The 16,805-nt window shown below is 43.0% G+C and overlaps 2 protein-coding genes across 2 annotated transcripts; both read left to right on the forward strand.

Annotated features, from left to right (window-relative positions):
• The first annotated feature begins 1,660 nt into the window (after positions 1-1,660).
• ART4 (ADP-ribosyltransferase 4 (inactive) (Dombrock blood group)) lies at positions 1,661-4,707 on the forward strand. Its single transcript, XM_037390692.1, is given in 4 exon segments — positions 1,661-1,753; positions 3,066-3,693; positions 3,696-3,773; positions 4,613-4,707. Coding segments are annotated over 4 exon segments (894 nt in total).
• A 7,413-nt stretch (positions 4,708-12,120) lies between these two features.
• SMCO3 (single-pass membrane protein with coiled-coil domains 3) lies at positions 12,121-12,798 on the forward strand. Its single transcript, XM_037387556.1, has one exon. It carries the CDS (start codon positions 12,121-12,123, stop codon positions 12,796-12,798), a length of 678 nt encoding a protein of 225 aa, XP_037243453.1.
• The last annotated feature ends 4,007 nt before the right edge of the window (positions 12,799-16,805 follow it).

The raw sequence follows: 16,805 nt of genomic DNA on the forward strand, positions 1-16,805 counted from the left end.
TTTCTCTTCCTTTCAGTAAAGTTCCACACGAAGTCCTTGATCATATCATCTCCTCTGTGTCACCGGATTTCTATACAGGCTGAAGTCATTAAGATCTTTGAGGACATGAATGCACAAGTCACGTTACAAATTTACTGCTGGAAGGGAGGAACTCCTTTTGCCCTCGGTAAATGCAGGTTTCCGTACAAATCCTCTGCTGCCATCTTATGGCCGTTTTATTTATTGTAGTTAACGACTACGTTGCTTTTGAAGCATTTGAAAACGCAAATCCAGTGGGCTTTCTTCCTGATTCACATCATAGTACAACATACTCTAAGAGGCCAGAAGGAAAAAAATAGGGACATAATCTGCAACTGGATTAGATACAGCTGAACTGACGTTTTAGTGGCTCTGTTTATCCTATCCTGATTGCCAGGTTCCCACTGGAGCCTGTCACACTTCAGCTCCTTTTTATCTCTACGCAAACAGGAGAGGAAACACCTCTGAATAAATTCGCAAACCCTTCTGTGGATTCACTTTTAGCAGTCGAAGAGCCACTTTCTGAAATACAACCCAAGATAACAGAGAAATTCCAGGAAGTGGGTAGAATGCATTTAGCCCTTTGCACCATCCTTCATGCCATCATCTCCTATCACCAGTGGCTGCAGGTATTGTCAGCAGTATTGGCTGGTGCAGCGTAATAGATCATGTTGAAAACAACCCAATATGAGACCTTTATGTCATCTCTCACCCTGTTTAAGCAAGATTTGGCAAATACTCTCTGTCCACAGAATCCAAGCAGCTGCACAAACACCTCTTTTCCCAGGGAATCACATCATGTCTGCAGGCGCCTCACTCACCCAGCCTATCACTAGCAGGCAATGGAAAATGGACTTTGCTTCTTTGTAGTCAGAACAAGGCTCTGACACCTCCTTTTTACTCTTTTTCCATGCAGAAAAATTAACAGAGACCATAGGACTTAGCAGGTGAATAACACACTGCCGTTATTTGGAAGGGCGACTGGAAAGCAGCTACTAGAGAAGGGTTAGTCTCAGTATAGAATCTGTATTTACACACATTTTGAGTGCACCCAACATAAACACTTCAACAAGGTGCCACTCTGCAGTTGCGTAAGAGTGGGATTGGCAGCACATTACTAGAAACCAGTGAGAGCTAAGGAGGAGGACAGTTACTTTTTTTCTGCTTCCAGATGGGATCCCAACCTACCCTGCATTTCTGTGTTGGCTTTATCAGAGCTCTGTACTTCTTTAAAAGGGCTTTTTAAGCTCTTGACCAGAGAGTGCTTTCCACCTCATCCTGACACATCACTCCTCAGGGAAGAACTGCCTTGGACTTGTCCAAGCCAGGGTTTTCTTCCTTTTTTTTTGCAAGAACAAGAACACCAGATACCTTGGAATTCAGAAAACCATTAAGGTGAAGGATACTTACAACAGCTGAAGCTGGTGCAACCGGACTCTTCCTTACGGATTGTGGGCACACTTTTAGCTGTAAATTGTCTGTTTGCGGTGATTATGACTTCTGGATTGCTGTAAGAATCTGGTGAATGATCCTTGGTTGAATAATTGTCATCAAAACCTGAGTGCAAATTACAAACTGCAGAATTTTCCAGTTGAAGAAAAAAGGGAAAGAAACAGATGTAAATGACCCCTACTTCAGCAAAATGTTTTTTACAGTGTCTTGGGTGAACTCTAGGATGCCAGTGCTGCTGGCCAGCCTTCTCTTGCTGATCCCCTCACAAATGCTGATAAAAGGGGTAAACATTGTTCTTTATTTTAAATAGTGAAATTGCTCATCCCACAGAAATAGGCCTTTTTTGTTCTCTTTTCTCTCTCTTTTTTTTTTTTATTTTATTTGAAATATGTTATTTAAGGAGTTTTGGGTTCAGTTTTAACTCTTCTGCTTTCAGCTCTGTTCCATTTCTTACCTGTCCTAATTCCTTTTAACTACTTGGTTGGAAATTTCTTCTCATTTGGAGCCAGGTGGTTTCCCAGGGTATGTCTGTGTGTAGATCTCATGGGATTGTTCCTCTCCTTTTCCAGCCTGTCCCAGCCAACACTCTGATAAAATCGATGTGTTGTTGGATGGGACAGTGACTATATTGTTCTCTTTCTTGTGACTGCCTTTTAGTTTTCCCTCCAAAAGATCACAGTATCATGGAATAATAAACTAAATGCCTGTGTTGTTTATGGGCCAGTATAACTTCAGAGTCTATGAAAGGTTATGTGTCTAGGATACACATTTGAGATGAAGTGAATATCTTCTTGTAGAACATAACTGTCAACTGACTGTAGTACTTGACTAGTCTACTAGGAGATCAAAAAAGCAAGAAGAACAATGCCATAACTCACACCATTTCTTAGATCTTATTACACAAGGTTTTTATTAATGACAAATGTTAGAAACAGATAATTAGTGTGTCATTTGATAGGCAGAATATATTAGACATTATTTTCCTGTTATAGCACCCAGTTGTGTAAGTCCTTACTTATGTCTTTAACACTTACATACATGACAAGTTCATCTGGCCTCACTGAGACAAAATGGATGAACAAAAGTTTTGGCACACTGCTACTATATTGTCCTTTACTGAACATCATTCCCTGGAGCCAAAACCTATCCAAGAGGTATGACAAGACAGGAAAAAGAAATTCACCTCTGAGAGTGTTCAGGCTGTATTGCCCCAAGCACATTGTTTTGCTTATTCTTTCCCTCTTCAAAATTGCTTATTAATCATGAGGAGAAAATTGAAATAGATGGACCATGGGTCTGTCCTGCAAGCTCTATATCCTTGCCCAGTGAAGGGCCAACTCTCCTGAAGTTTTTAATGCCACTGATCCACATCAGATAAGAACTCTTGCTTTCTGGCTGGCATTTGCCAGAGGTGGATCTTCGACAATAACTGGAGGTTGCTCAGCAAGATCTTGTCAAAATGCCTACCTGCTGTGCTTGTTCTGCCAATGACAAAGAGGCAAGAAGAGGGTAAGGAGAAGCTTGGCTTGCATCCATAGAGATGCACAAAAATTTCACACTTCTGATGCCAATCTTCATTTGCTTTTATGTGGCAGGCTGTGTCCCACCTCATGATGGATATGGCTCTGCATTCCTTTGATTAGTAGTATCTGGGGTGTAGAGATCAGGTGATGGAAGAACTGGACTGAGACTATTTCCGAAAGGAGACAGCTGCTAACAAGGACTATTTGAGTCTCTGGAAGAAGGCTCAAGAGGCTTTGTTAAAGAGCCCTGTAGGTCTCCTGAGGGAGATGCATGAGAGCCATGCCATGGCTTACACCATGAATTCTTCCTTGCACTGTCAGCTGAACTGGGCCACATCTATAGCAGGAAGCTCTCCAGAGCACTACAGACACAAGTTCAGTTTCAAATATTTTCACTTGAACCTAACGACTGCTATTCAGATAATGAAGCAATGGCAGAGCAACAAGGAGAGCATGGTGAAACATAAGCGCTAATAAGTGCACAGGGGTGTAAAAGATTTATATATTGAGGCCAGGGTAGGCAGCAGGGTGCAATTTGTCCATTTCACCTCCACCTCCCACCTCTGGAATGAAGCCCAGAAGTCTGGGAAAGAAACTTCGTTCACAGTGACAACTTGCCTGGGAGCAGCTGCACAAGGCTTTTCTTACTACACATCTGAGAAGGAAGTCCTCATTCCCCTGTACGAGATACTCTTTGTCAAATTCAGACACAGCATGGTAACTGGCTGCATCTGCAGTCTGTGGGGAACTACAGTAAGTACCACTGCCAGCTCATGGAAGGTATTGTACACATCCTTTCATGCAAGGGAGTGCAGGACAGTTTGGTCTCAAGTACCCCAAGCAGACCTCACCAGCTGCACCTACATGGAGCCACACTCAAGGCCAAATCTGTAGCTTGCCTGCTGTGTTCACCTACGAGAGCCACATGACCCAGTTTTTACCTTTTGTTGTGAAATCTGGGAACACCTCTCAGGTTGCTAAAAATGAATCCACCTGATACAGAGCAGGTCTCAGGGTTTTTTGCATCCTCCATTTATCCCATCTGCTATTGCAAGGATGTCATAGGACACATGCATTTGGGTCCCCAGCATTCCTATTACAAGGGCAGATGAAATATGCAAGCAACTTGAATTCAGATATTTATTCTGGTGACTTGTAAGGCTGCTACACTTCAGGCCTCAGGACTGTTCTGGGCTTTGGTCCACTACTACTCTGGCAAGCTCAGGTAGGTGTACACAAAACTACTGTTGCTTTAGAGGTGTTCTCTCACCTGTGACAGAAAGGAGGAAAGGTATCCTTTGGCAAAACACACACTGAGTTTCCTGGCTATAGAGGTAACTGTGCTGGAAGACCTCACTGGACCTATTCCACATCCCTGTTCTTCTGTGAGTTCACCACCAATATAGGACTCTTGCTTTTGTCTCGTTGGACGATAGTGTGTCAATGCTACCTTTGAGCACAAAACAATGATTCAGGAATGAGTTTGTGCCTGGACCTAAGCCACCAAAGTAGTAGGTAGACTTGAGAAAATGGCTCTTCTGGGCAAAGGCTCTGTTAGCAAGTGCAGGAAGCTTTAGGCACCCAAAAGAGGTCTAAATGGCTGCTCTCTTGACTTTCAGGTTCAAGAAGCAAGAACAGCTACTCCACTGCCCTCACCTCTGCCACTCTTCCCAGTGTAGTTGGAGTTTTCATGTGCTTGGCCTGCGATGACTGATTCTCTGGGTGCATTCAGATATATACACTTGAATAGCAGGCAAGAAGAATTCACAGAAAATCAGTCTCTGGAGTTCCTGTTGTTACAGAAGGTTTGACCCTCCCTTTGATTTCAGCTGCATCTCTCCTGCCAAGATTGGAACATTCAGCCTGGTTCATCAAAATGGACATTCCATAGACCCATTCAGGTAGGAGGGCAGTTTTCTATGGCCTTTCTAGGCCAGTGACACCCTTCACCGTAAGTCGCTTTACCGTTAGGAGTTCAGGAGACACACATGAACTTTGGACTCTTTACAGATTGTACCTTTAATTTTAGTGATAAAGAGTCTGTCTGTGGGATGCAAAAGGCACCGTGGTGGTAAAGTTAGGTGTGCAGCTATGCAGCCTTGCATATTTCATTTGAGTATAGGGTCTCAGGGGACAGTAAAGTCTGTGCCTGCTGCATAGCGGTCTTCCGCTGCTGCATGATTCCATGCACTAAAGCCATAGCTCTCACCCCAAGCTGACTGCATCTCATATATGGGCGTTAGAAGCATGTTTGAGACATGAACTTAGCAGCAGAGCATCATGAGACTTGTCAGGCCTGTCTTCAGCTTTCATGTTCTCGTTTAGCATTTCTTCTAAAAAATCAGGCAGATCCTGTGCTCATAATAGTCCTCTAGTGGTTTATGAACACATGCTGGTAATTTCACACTGAAATGAAGGAGCACCTGTGGAGCCCACTGCTGCCTTCATGGGTACTGGATGTGAGTGAAATTCACTTACTTGCCTTTCTACTTTGCTGGTCTGCAACATCTAATGCTGGAAATTGAATCAACATCACATATTGGAACTGGAACTTCTGATTTAGCTATAGATTCCTCTCGCTTTTATGCATTCATTTAGCACTTCTGGAGTCTTAGACACCCAAGGCAGAACAGCTATGAAGATCTCCCATCTCCAAAAAATACTAGTGGGAAAATGGTAAGAAACATTTTCTGCCTGCAGTTCCCCTTTCTGACATACCTTGCTTGCTTCTTCACCCTGGTCCCTCACCCCCACTGACACTGGCCCTGGGCTGAAGCTACGGTCAGGGAGATAATCTCACCAGTCCGAGGAGACTAGTCATAGTGACTAAACTTCACAGTGGAATCATCAAATAATTGAACTGAAACTTGGTGACACATTTCGCAGATGACCCCAGCTTTCAGCCACTGCTATCTTGGCAGGAAGCTGGAGTTCAGTATTCACCACCACTGTCCAAAACACGGAGTCACAAATTAGCTATCCAAAAGAGATATGAATATAAGAAGACTGCACAAGCTGCTAATCAGCTGGTTAGTCAAAAGTAAGGACAGTCAAAAGAACCTGTGTGAACTGCTTGACACTTGGAGCGGCTCTACATAAACTTGGTGCTGCCATTCCCTCAGAAAGCCTATGGCAAGGAATGCACAACTTAGGGACAGAGTAAATATTAGCTTTACAAATGTAGGCACTTAAGGAATTTAGATGTCTTCAGCTTTTAGCAGATTAAATGGAAGAGCTTGAGGCTTAGCATCTTGTGTACAAAATTTAGGTGTCTGTAATGGCAGATGCCATCATCTAATCGTCTGAAACCTAGAAATGTATTCCGTGAAACTAACGGCTGCCTCTGAAATCTTGAGACTTGCTTGCCCAGGCAGCTAAACCAGACTTAATACATAGCTCTTTTACTATTAGCTTGTTTTCTATCTGTATTTCATGCTACTTTTTTGTTGCTCTTGGTTTGCCAGTGATTTCAAATTTTGATCTCTAAATGTTCAAAGATACTGAGCCTAGATTTCAAAAAAAGAGTGAAAAGATTAAAGCACCTGCTGCAGATACCACTTGTATGTGTGTTCAAACATGCTTAATCTTTTTCCTATGTAAGAATTACAGGAATCAAGATGGATTTCTGACACATCAGCACATTTATGTCTCTTTATGGTTATCTGTTATTGCTGAGATGCAGCCTTCAATCATTTTAACAGAGGTTTGAAATCTCTCACAAGGTGGCTTCAGAACCCTGAAAACCTCCTCTAAATAGTCAGCTGCTATTTTCAGGTTTTTCTTTATGGTTCTGTGTCCTTGAAGGGTAGCTGGTCGGAAAACAAGGAGTGAAGAGGAGGAGGGTAAACAGCAAAGCCCGAGTTGTTGTGATGTTCCGCTTGAGGGGGAGCTGCCTTCTGCGGTACTTGGTGTCTCATTTTGTTGCAGCATCTTCACAATGTCAGCATATTCCATGAGAAGTTCTGATACTTGGAGGGATAAGGCAGGTGAATCCAGTAACTGATGAATAGCAGACTCTACTGTGGCAAGGAAATTATCATGTTTCAACATCTCTGCAATGAGTAGACCCATGATACTTCCTACATCCCCCTTGTAATTCTCACAAAGTCCCTTTACTGCAGCGACCTTGTCCTGCAGGGAGGTGACGGGACCAGCAATCTTAGCATACAAACTGTGGCTGATGATTTCCTGTACATCTTTGTCTTTTGTTTCCATGGTGGCTTGCATCTCTTTCAAAGCATTGACCACGAGCAGCAGATTCTCTTTAATGCTGAAATTTTCTTTTGCTGGTATGATGGGGAAGTTGGTGCCAAGATGTGCATTAAGGAGACGGGCTGTTGCGTTGGTTGAAGAGACGTACATGTACACTAAATCATGCAGATTCTGGCAGGTCTTCACCAGCCTTTCTTTATCACTCATAAAACCAAGATGAGCTAACATTTCTGGAGTGGGGTCTGACTCTGAAAAGCAAACCAAGGAAATCCAGAAGACACAGGGGAAAAAAACCTGGATATATTGTCAAATAGAATGTTACTTTTCTGAAACCAGTATTGAAAATTAGCAGCCCACATGATGCATCCTCTCCCAAGACATTAGTTAGAAGAAAACACAGAAAAAGCTCTCTATCAGCCTTTACGGGGTCTTACTAAGCAGGCCAGCAAATATGGTGTAACCAGCTGCAACTAACATTACTCTTATGGCTGCAGGAAGCATTACTCTCACCTTCAGCATGCAATCTGAAAAGCAGTGGAAGTGTTGTAAGTGAATTATTCTTGCCTTTTGGTGTTTATTGGTAAATTTACAGGAGCCCTAGCAAGCAATCTACTTTACATCACCTTTGCAACTATAATCCTTCAGTTTGTATATACTGGCGGGTGTAGACAGAATTAAACTCTCATTCTTGAGAGGAGGGAGTAGACACAGCAAAGGCAAAGGCATCAGACATCAACATTCAAGAGACAAAGCAACTGAAGACTGAGAATGCAACATTTTGTCAGGCTACGGTTTCCTCCGAACTGACCCATATCTATCAGTTCATACATGGGTTAGCTGTTTGCAAGCATCCCTTGACAGATGAAAACACAAAATGTCCTCCTTGCTTGGGCTCCTGTCTTGCTACTATTTTGACTACTAAGGAAGTTTTATGTCCTTCAGCTTGCACCTAAGCGTTCTCCCAAGGTCAACTGCAGGTTCAGTCTTGGGACAGGACGCAGCTGAAAGACTGCTCCTGATGTTGTCTTTGCTTGTGCCACAGCCCTGTAAAGCCAGGCTGGTTTCAGCAGAGACATTTCATTAGTTGTTGATGTGGTTAGATGTGTAGTTAGATGTGTCCAAGCAGTTGCAGCTTCCCATCCCACTTCATACATTTAAAGACTTTTCTCTCAGTGCTCAGCTCAACCCTCTGCCTCTTTCTCCTTTTCCTTCCCACTGCAAAAGTAGTCTGAAATTGTGTGAAATGGCAAAATTGATGCTAGCCTCCACTGCTGTTCAACCAGAGCTGGCTCTGGGTCTCCACACTACTTCTTCCACTCTCATGGCATCAGAGGAGATGACCTGGCAAATTGCAGCAAAGAAGGGTGACAGGCACTCTAGATGAAGTCTTTCACTCAAACTTAATAGCTCTGAAACAACAGCTATTAATCTTCCCTAAAGACCCAGAGTAAAGCAGGAATAAAACTGCTTGCTTAGTGTTTAAATGATTTTCTGTCATGTTCCAAATGATACTTTAGAATTTTTATCTACTGCAGATCTTGAAGACCTGAAATCAGTTTCCAGCCTACAGAATGTGACACAGAGGCAGTTGTCAGCCTGATCAATTCAGTTCAGTCTAATATTGAAAGAAGTACTTCAGGACTACATGGCATTCTCAGTTAATAACAGGATTCACAACTAATTGATGATTGCAGAAATGTAATAGTTAAATCATTAGTGTTCCCTCTCAGCTCATTTTCTCATGCCTACAGCTCTGAAAACAAGGAGAGTTTGATAATCTGGCTCTGGATTGAATACAATAGCTCAGGTTTCAGGGAAAAACTCTGGCAGTTGCAGAGTATTTTGAGCTTGATCTTCTAGTTGCACCTGAGAACTCAGCCACTCTCTGCTGGGGAGGCAGCATTCATGACCAGAGCCTAGTAGGCAGCAGGTCCATCTTTCTAAGGACCAGAGCATGAAAGCTGTCTAGAGCTTGGATGAAGGCAGAAGTACAAGCTTGTCTTCCTGGGATAGATGAAGCCTATTTTTACTGTCTGTGGTATCTATTTTTCTATTTGTGAGGGACTATCCAACTTTTCTTCCATAATTTGCAGGTCATGCAAAACCAGTCATGGCAAAAAAAAACCATTATTTCAAGGAACAGCTGCAAGAGTTAGTGTTTATTGTTGATACCTATAAACAATAGAAATTTATAAATCTCAGTACAAAACCTAATCCTTTATCTGTATGTATGAAAAGTGATGTCCTACATGTTTTGTGTTCTCAGAACAGCAAGTAATCCATCCCTTCCAGCCATAGGTGTAGGTATCTGTGTACCACGGCTGTACCCACCCCCTTTGTCATAGGCAGGGGGATTCATGCTGTACCTCTGCTCTCTAGGAACAGAATGCCTTTGGAGGATCTAACAATTTGGCACTAGTGTTAGATAAACCGAAATCTATTAAAATTGGAAGGGGAAAGGAGGAAGAAAATGAGATGAATCTGAGTAAACATCACACGATAGAATTAATGACAAGCGGACAGGCAACAGGACCCAGCTGCAGCCCAGCCTCTGGATCCCTAGCTCATCACATGCTGCTGGAAACCACTAGAGGAACACAGGGGAAAAAGGATGAAGTCACTCTGCCACACACATTTCAGCTGATTGCGGGAGCACTCAGACAAAATCAGGTAGGCTGTCTAAATGTTTAATTAGAAAAGCTTCAGGGGAAAATCTCCTGGAGCTGGAGAAATAGTCAGAAATATGGACATATATGTGGCCTGCCTAACTCTAGAAAGCAAATGTAAAAACTATCAAAAAAGTTAACGTGAAGAACTAGAAGGCAATTTTAGCATTAAGAGAAAAAATCTAGAGCACTTATAGGAAGCTGAAATAATCTTGCGTAAAGAATAGACGCTGAGTCTCCTCCATACCTGTCTAGTACATAAAATGTTTGTTGAAGGGCTATCCCTCTTAGAACACATTGTCTTCTCAGTTTCTATGAATAAGGAAGAAACAAATGACCTTTCAACAAAGCATCACCAGGGTAGAAAGGAGCTAATATCATACTGAGTCAGAGAGCAAGACAGCAACATCCCTGAGGCAGAACTGATAGGAAATCATACCTTGCATTGACATGGTTTTATGTTTCCTGAAAATCATAAACCTTTACTGTATATGCACTTTTCTCCCTCCAGCTTGAAGAAAAAGATGTGTTAAAGATTTTACTCTCTTGACAGAGCTACAAGGTAAGTGGCTGAAAGAAAGGTACAGTACTGTGTGAAGTACTGCAGAAAAAATTCTCTTCAGACTGGCTTGTATTTCAACACTGAGACTAAAATTTGGCTAGGGGACTGTTGAAATAATTGTTTTTTACAGATATCTTCTGGGGGAGGGTGTGTTTAGTAAAATACAGCTGGGTCAGTGTCAGATGATTTGCAGTTAGCAGATAATGCAAGAACTACAAAGGACTGAAAGGACACAAAGTTATCTTTTTAAGAAGAAAAATCTAGCTAGTCCCCTACACATAACTATTTTTAGCTGTAACTGTGATATATAGGCACGAACAGCAAGAAGAGGTTTGTCTTGGGAAAATGTGAAGCACTGCATAAAAGTGGCCCAGATTTGCAATAAAAGGGCTGAGAACACTAAAGTACCAGCAAAGAAACAAGTCACCCTCTCATTCGTAGTTTGTCCCTGCTGCAGCAAAGTAAGACATAGCATTTAAGTCAAAAACATGCTAAAGCATTTTTACTTTGCAGCTGATGATGGGTTAAAGGGAAGTGTCACAGAGTTGATTACAGAAGCAAAGCAGTGACAGCTCAGAGAGGAATGGTGACCCTAAGGATTAGACACAAATGTTTGCGGGAGAGGAATAAAAGGAGTTAAATTTTGTGCTCAGGTCTGTACAGTGGTAAGGGAGTGCCACATTCTGCTCAGTCATGTCCTAGGAGCCTGGTGAACACCTGCTGATATTAGCTTCAAACAGGACACCCTGGATATGGAAGGAGCGTGGCTGTGCAAGCGGGGCTGTTCCTGCAAGCCAGTGCGTGCTGCTCCAAGGCAGTCTGCCATCACAGATGTCCTGCCAGAGTAGGTGCACCTCAGGGTGCCTACACAGTGTGCTGACATCATATGGCTGTCTGCAGCTGTTTGATGTTCACAAGTGAAAAAACAATGGTGAATCCATTACAGCATTAGGGAGGTGAATAAACAATGAGGGAATGGGGCTAAATATCAGGGAAGGAAATACAGTCGGAGATGTGTGTAAGGTGATGTAAGTTAGGGTGGGTTTATGATACATAATTGTATTATTCTCTATGAATCCCCAAGTGTAAGTTTATTAGTAGCAGCACAGAGTGCTTATATAGTAACATTTTCTCTTGAATGTGAGGAGAAATAAACTACACTGGCATAAACACCCTTGTGTTGATATGGACTTTGCCCATTCCACCAGCCACCATAGTTGTTTAAAAATCAGATGACACTAACTGAAAAAAATAGGCTGATAAAAAAGTGTGTCTAGAACAGGCCTTTTATTTCCACAGCTTATTTTAGATTTTGCTGATTAGATGAGAATTGTTCCATTTTTTTAGTGAACTAGTTCAGCTTCTACCATGTTCAGTTTCACAGGTGAAGAATGACCCCTGTTCATTTTACCAGTCTGCTAATTACATATTTGTTCGCTATTTTTGTTGCTCTGAGTATGTCCAATGTCTCATAAGGTCCTTTTCCAATCATTTGGCTAAAGTTCCAAAGCAAGAATTTAGATTTTTACATTTACAAGCTATGCCTTGGGATTTGACTTGTTGAGTATAAAAAGAACCAGTGATGCAGAGACAAAAGACATTTCACTGTTCTTTAAAGGCTAGGGTTATGGGTTTTGAACAGGGTAAGAGATTTCTTTTCTCTCTTGAAGTAGGCTATTTCTAAAGAATGGCATTGAGTGACCTCCTTTACCCAGATAACCCCAAAAGAAGGCAAGAATTGATCCATCTGCACCAGGAATTGCTCGACTGCATGTCCACAAATTTCCATGCAACAAATGAGCTAGCTGGAGTGCTGAATGAACACCTGGGCTGTACAATTACCCTCATTCAGATGAAAGAGAGCAGCACTGTCAAGGAAAACTGTGACATCATCATTCAAGCGATGAGTGAGATTCAGCATCAAGTGCAGAAGATTGATAGTGACATGAAGGAAAAGCTAGAGCCTGTGCTGTACCAAAAGCTGTATGACATCAAAGAGCCTGAGTTGGAGAAAATTGCAATAGCCCATAAAGTTTTTTCTGTTGTTCTTGGAGAAGCAACTTCAACAGCTGGGATGGTAGCTATCAAACTTCTTGGCTCCAACCTTATAACTCTCACTGTAAGCAAGCTCGTCAGTCTCCTTGCACAGATTGGGGCATCTGTTCTTGGGGGAATCAGCATCACCATTCTTGGGCTCGGCATTGAAATGATCCTTCATGCCATCCTGGGAGCCGTGGAGAGGAATCAGCTTCTCACAGCTGTGAGAAGCTATGAGGAGCACCTGGCTGAATTTAAAGCAGCCTCAGAAAAGTACCAGCGTGCCATAAATGAAGTGACTTCTTTGGTGAGACAGCAGGTTCAGTGAATGAAGTTGCAGTTCTCCTTCCTGCTGTGACAGTGGCTGCAGCAGCTATGCCTGCAGAAACCTTTTCAATTCATTATGGTAAATGAACTACTGATGGCTTTTTCTCTTATTAGTAGCAGCAGAGCAAGAGATGTGACAGATCAGGGAATTGGCACTGAAATATATTAATAGGGAACTGGCTTATAGATGCTTCATGGAGGTAATGCTTCAAATACTTTGCACCTTTCCTTCAGCTGTTTTCTGGAATGCTTTGTAGATAACCTTGAACTGTAATTTGTACCAGTGACAGTAATACTCACTGCTAGAGCAGCAGTGGTGAGAAGACGTGATTTTTTCTTGTTGTGTTTCTATATAAAAGATGACAACATGATGGGAAAAAAAAATTTCAACATGCTGGTCCTTGTCATCATCTGGAGGGCTCATCAGGACAGCTGTGGTTGCTATACTCTTAGTGTGGATTAGTGCTAAATCTGATAGGCTGAATTCCCTGTACGCTGAACTGCTTACAAGGACTAGCTGAAGCATATTTAACTACTATTTCCTGTCCCATCCCTGCCAAAGAAGCCAAACAGAGATCTTCTTTTAATAAAGTCTAATTCCACTAGATTAGCAGGTAAGAGAAATATGGGCCTACAGGTAAACACACAGAACCTTGTCCCACAACTGAGAGAAAGCAGCTGTAGTGCTCTAGGCATGCTTGACTGTAAATAACCTCTTATGTTCAGCAATGCCCTGCTCCTGGCAACTCATAAGTAAACATTTCTCTGAACAGTTGTTGCTGTGTTGATTGAAATGTCTGTTACAGCCCTATTAATGCACTAAATTTATTTTCAAGTGCTTTACGCAGTCCCACCAACATGGGACGGCCAAAAGTATGCTTAGATTCTGCATTTCAGAATATGCTACCAAATGCCCTTATTTTTCAGGTTTTGAAAACAAAGCTTGAAGCAAAAACATGATTTGCAGTCTCTTGCTCTGCTTTTGCTGTGGTTTGCTTTTTTTGCTTTGATCTTTGGGGGGGGAGGTAATTTACAAATTAATAAAAATGTACCTGGGTACTGTAAGACTTCTCTTTCCTGTACTTGGTTTGGTTGTTGGGTTTTTTTTCCTGTCTGAAAACCCAATCTTAAAACAAATAATGAAAAAAGAATAAAATTCATTATAGATGCAACTTATAAATTCTTTTTTATATCCATGATAGACCGCTCTTTTTTAGTAAAAGCTTCCCCCATACTAAAAGCTTATTCAAATTAATGCATTTGTTAATATTTAATATTAGAGATATTAGATTATTATAATAATAACTAGATCATGCCTATGAAAATAAAGACACGGGTGAGAGCGCAACAGGGAAGATCTACACTGGATTCATAACACTTCCATTCTGGGTTTTGGTTTTTGTTGTGCAGGTTTTTCCCCCCCCACTGTTCCCATTTTAATCATCTTTGCTGATTCCTCTCTGCTTTTGTGTTCAAAAGCCACCAGATGGCAATGCAGCTGCTGGCTTTCAAGCATCTCTGCCAGCCAGATGAGTGCTAGGTACTTACAAACTGGGACCAGCACAAGCTGCACACTGGGCAGTGTGGGTCAAGAAAGCCAATTTAGAGGAGGCAAAAAGCTCTGCCTTGCCTCACATGAGGTATTGTGGTGGGTGATATGGTGACCTGAGGCATCATTTCGCCAAGATGCGACATCTCCCATCTCCTGACATGTGGCGCCCGGTTTAGAGGTACTTGTTTAGAGGCAAGAGACTGTCGATCAGCAGAACAGTGATATTGAGTGTTAGAGAGGCAGGAGTTCCTGGCTCCTACCGACTTTCTGCATGCAAATGTGCATTCTCATTTAGGAAGAAAACCCACCAAATCAGTACATATGTTTGCAAGACTGCCCATCACGGCTATATGAGAACAGTGGAGTCAAATAAAAACAAATCTGTTGTACTTTTTAGGCAGTTTGTCCACATTTTCTTGAAAGCAAATTCCAAGCTGTGTCAGGGTAAATGTGATACGCAATAAAGAATGTAAAGATACACAATTTCTATTCACCTCTTGATAGATCCTTGTTCCTGGTGGGTTTAAAGGAAAGCTGGCTTGCCCACAGCAGCTGGTGTGGCAGGTGTCATGCCCATGAGATGTTGGAAGATGTTGAAGATGTTGGAGATGTTGGAGACTGGTGGGCGGCAGCCTGTCCCTCCGCTTATGAGGTAGGATGCTGTGAGCTCACAGAGGCCAGGCCAGCATCCCCAGCCAGCTAAGAGAGCTGCCCGTGACCTCATAGAGGGGTATAGCAACACACAGCCATAACAAGGTGGGTTTGAAGTCAAAAAACCTGCTGATCAGCTTGGGATCTTCTCAAACTCTTTCCCCCAACTCTAGCAGTAAGAAAATCAATGGGTTTTACTTGTATTACCAACAGTTACATACTTGAACTGAGTGCAACCGGCTAGATGTAAAGGAGAGCATCCAGTGGAGTGTTACTCTAGCTTAGCTCTGTTTCTGCTTGGTAACTGAAAGTCTGTCCCACAAAATAAAAAATAATTCCTGCTCTCTCTAGCTCTCTGACCAGTCTTACACTTGGTCCTCCAAAGATGTTATAACCAGCCTGTTGATGCTTCTCCTCTAGACTCCCTGGAGCTGCCCCTTGGTATGGCAGAAGTCCCCAGTGAGAAATGAGAGGACTATGGTCCTCCAAGTCAGCAGACACTGCTGGGAGAAAGCAGTTAAGACTGAGGCAGTACCACTGTCCTCACTGAGCCCAGTATTATGACAGAAGACCCCAAGCCTTGTGAGAAGAGGCAATCTTCAAAGCCTCAGCTATCCCCCTCTCCAGTGACATAGCACATGACAGGCATGTGCATGGCTACAGTATTCCTATCACACCCCGTCAAGCATCCCCCCCCTCTGCTCAGACTGTTGTTCTGGTGAAAAGATGAAGAATTATAACTGTATAACATGCATGTTTCAAATAAGAACAGTTCCAAAAAAGTAAAAAACCTGTAAACCAGCCCAAACCAGTCTAAGCTGCTTCCAAACCTGTGTAGAAACAAACACTGGATGGTTGCAACGGAAATCTGCCCTGCAGCAAATTCTTTCTGGTAACAAGAACAATGTAACAGAACAGGCCAAGGAGGCACAGGGAGCGGATGACTGCTGTGTACATGGTTAGCAAGACTCCTAGGTGCTGAGAGCTCTTGAAGCTCTGTCTCTGAGGTTGCCTCTGGGCTGGCCACTTGCTGACTTAGATTTTGTGCGGTTTGCAGCTGATGTCGGTGTTAATGTGACGTGCAGCTTGTAGTCTTGCTCTTGCCCACCCTGCAAGGATCCTTTGTAATTTTCAAGTTTGCCAACTAAGCCTCCATTATTTGAAAAACTGTAACAACATCGCGTTGCATGGTACCTTCACCCAGAGCAGAGGGTCTAAAAATCCTGCTTGGGCGTTAGACCACCTCTGCTGTCAGGTGCTTTGGTGAATAGAAAAATGTCCTTCCTGTAACCTCCCCCTGGCATGTTGTTTCTTCACGCCTGCACCCATCCTTCACTGCTTGCCCCCTCCTTATTCACAGTGATGTAACTGGTCTCCCAGGGGCTGTTTTGTCTACCTTTATCCTGGTTTTTCATGTGTCTGGGGACTTTTGCTGGGAGAGGCACTTTGGGCAATGAGGTGTAACAGTTCCTACCGAAGTGTCCACCAGCCTCTGCAAAGCTGATCACACCGCAGGGGTGGCTGCAGTGAAAGACAAGTAACAGAGCAGTTTCTGCGGTCCCTGCTGGCTCCAGACTAGCTGTGTTCGTTGTATGGCCCGGGTTGCCTGATGAATGTCATCGGGTCCCTTTTCTCCAGTAGTCCCCCCAAACAGCAGCTGGCACAGGAGCCTAACCGAGGGGTGCCAAGGGATGCCAGCCCTACTAACAGGGGAGCAGTGCTGCGTTCAGGCCAACCCAGCAAGCAACGCGTATTAACGCCTGAGACTAGGCGGGCCTCCTGCACCCTCAGCGCTTCTTCGCCCC

This window comes from Falco rusticolus, chromosome 5, assembly GCF_015220075.1.
Source record: "Falco rusticolus isolate bFalRus1 chromosome 5, bFalRus1.pri, whole genome shotgun sequence".
In the NCBI taxonomy this organism is placed as follows: Eukaryota; Metazoa; Chordata; class Aves; order Falconiformes; family Falconidae; genus Falco; species Falco rusticolus.